The sequence below is a fragment of the Microtus ochrogaster genome, linkage group LG2 (genome assembly GCF_000317375.1).
Source record: "Microtus ochrogaster isolate Prairie Vole_2 linkage group LG2, MicOch1.0, whole genome shotgun sequence".
Lineage (NCBI taxonomy): Eukaryota > Metazoa > Chordata > Mammalia > Rodentia > Cricetidae > Microtus > Microtus ochrogaster.
Genome location: NC_022028.1, coordinates 51,716,079 through 51,718,244, shown reverse-complemented (window position 1 = coordinate 51,718,244; position 2,166 = coordinate 51,716,079). Strand labels below are relative to the sequence as shown.

At 51.2% G+C, this 2,166-nt stretch overlaps 1 protein-coding gene across 1 annotated transcript in view; it reads right to left on the bottom strand.

The window, feature by feature from the left end:
- Positions 1-2,166, bottom strand: part of Srpk1 (SRSF protein kinase 1) — a 41,564-nt gene that overhangs the window by 39,017 nt on the left and 381 nt on the right. Inside the window, exon 2 of the mRNA XM_005360348.2 lies at positions 1,970-2,030. Within this exon, the coding sequence (XP_005360405.1) occupies positions 1,970-2,030 (61 nt within the window). The remainder of the gene's footprint in view (positions 1-1,969; positions 2,031-2,166) is intronic.

Here is a 2,166-nt window from a genome sequence, read left to right as displayed (position 1 = left end):
TGTGAGTTCGAGGCCAGCCTGGTCTACAAAGGGAGTTCCAGGACAGGCTCCAAAGATACAGAGAAACCCTGTCTCGAAAAACAAACAAAAAAAAAACAAAACAAAACAAAAAAATCCTTTTCAACCAAGCACGTGGCACACACCTTTAATCCCAGCACTAGAGAGGCAGAGGCAGGAAGATCCCTGTGAGTTCAAGGCCAGCCTGGTCTACAGAGTGAGAGTTCCAGGACAGGCTCCAAAGCAACACAGAGAGAAACCCTGTCTCAAAAAAACAAAAAACAGAAAAGAATGTCTGTTTTGGAAAAAGAAAAAAAATCATTTCCTTCTTCTATCTGAAAACACATTATAAAACACATTCACACAGATTCCCCAACAGGCACAGAACAGGCAGATCTTTGTAAATTCGAGGCCAGCCTGGTCTACAAATAGAGATCCAGGACAGCTAGGACTGTTACACTGAGTACACTGAGAAATCCTGTCATGAAAAATACTAAAAAAACAAACAAACAAACAAAAAAAAAACAACAACAACAAAAAAACATAGTTCTGGACAATCCCTACATAATCATAATCAACACAAGAACCTAAGGACTCTCCCATCTGCCCACACCTTGTTCAAGTGCTTACAAAACAAAAACATTTCCTAAGACACACAACAGAAAATGGAGCAAGAGGTGATAGTCACTCACCACTCTGGCCCTACTCAAAGAAGTCATTGCACTGCCTTCCCAAAAACAACACACCCAACCCACCCAAATCTGGAACCGTCATTCAGCAAGGTGACCTAGAGAACTCTAATTCTGTTACACCAGCCCAGCCCCAACTGGATGGTGCCCCTGACACAAAACTTCAGATTAAGGGAAAAGCCACAGAAAATAATGTGCCTGAAATCAAGAGCTGGGCAGAGAACTTTGTAAAACGACCTCGAGGAGCTTTTGCAACTAAATGTTAGCACAACAGTGTTTTTGTTTGGGGCTTTTTCAATACACGGCTTGTTATGCAACAGCTCTAGCAGTCCTGGAACTAGTTCTGTAGACTGGGATAGCCTCGAACTCAAGAGATCCACCTGCCTCTGACTCCTGAGTGCTGGGATTAAAGTCTTGTGCCACCACCGCCGGGTTACAAGAGCGTTCTTAATGTTGAACTCTAAACTCGCTTGCCTGGCTTGGCAAGCCCTCTCGAAGAAGAGCCAGACAGGTCTCTAAGTTCCAGGCCAGCCAATGCTAAACCAAGATTTGCTGAAGCCTTCCACCCGGCGGGTTTCTATCAGGCGTGCCCTCTTTTTTGCACCACCACTAAACCACTATCACGCATCAGATCGGACAAGCGTGGCACTCGGTCCACCAAGCCAGAATCACCCAACCTGCAGCTGTAATTAGACTCCAACATTGCTGTACTAACTCCATTCGATTGAGGACCTGATACTCGCCCGCCAACAGTGCACAACGTGGTTATCCTGCAGGCTGAGGACAGCGATGCAGCAGACTTAGGAGGAAGACTAAACGGGGGGGGGGGGGGGTGTTTCCCGCCGCCCTCCTCTACCCAAGAATGCGTGTGGTTGGCAGGACCAAGAGTAAACAGGGAAAATTCATTCAACAATTTTCCGACGGCCTAGGGTGCAGACAGACACAGGAGGCAAGTCAAGACGCTGCGGATCCAGGAAGGGAGTGCGAACAGAGTTCATAAACAGCAGGTAATGATTACCAGCTTCGGCCGCCGGCCCACACTTGGGCTTCCTCGGTGGAGTTGGGGAGCGGTTCCGGGCAGGCTCCGGTCCTTTCCAGCAGGCCCGGCGCCCCAGCTCCCTTCCACATGGTTCCCGGAGAGCGATTCACCCAGCAGCCCAGAAGCCATGTGGCGGGATGGAACTGGGGGAGCCGCCCGGACCCCTTGAACGTCAGAGGCGCGCAACCCGGGAGGAGGTCCCCGAGGAGACGCTAAGGGCGGGATGTTGGGGTACGAGACTCACTTTCTTTGGGCTTTGTCCTTCTTGGCCTTGGTCCTTTTCTTTCGGGCCTGGAGCGCGAGCACTGCGGGAGAGAAGGATGGGTGAAGGGCCGATGGAAGAGGGAGGAGGGGGATGGCGCGAGAACGCGGGGCGAAAGGGCCTGCGGCTGCGGACCGAGCGCGGGGCCGGCTGCCCGCGGTGCACGGCGACTGCGCGGC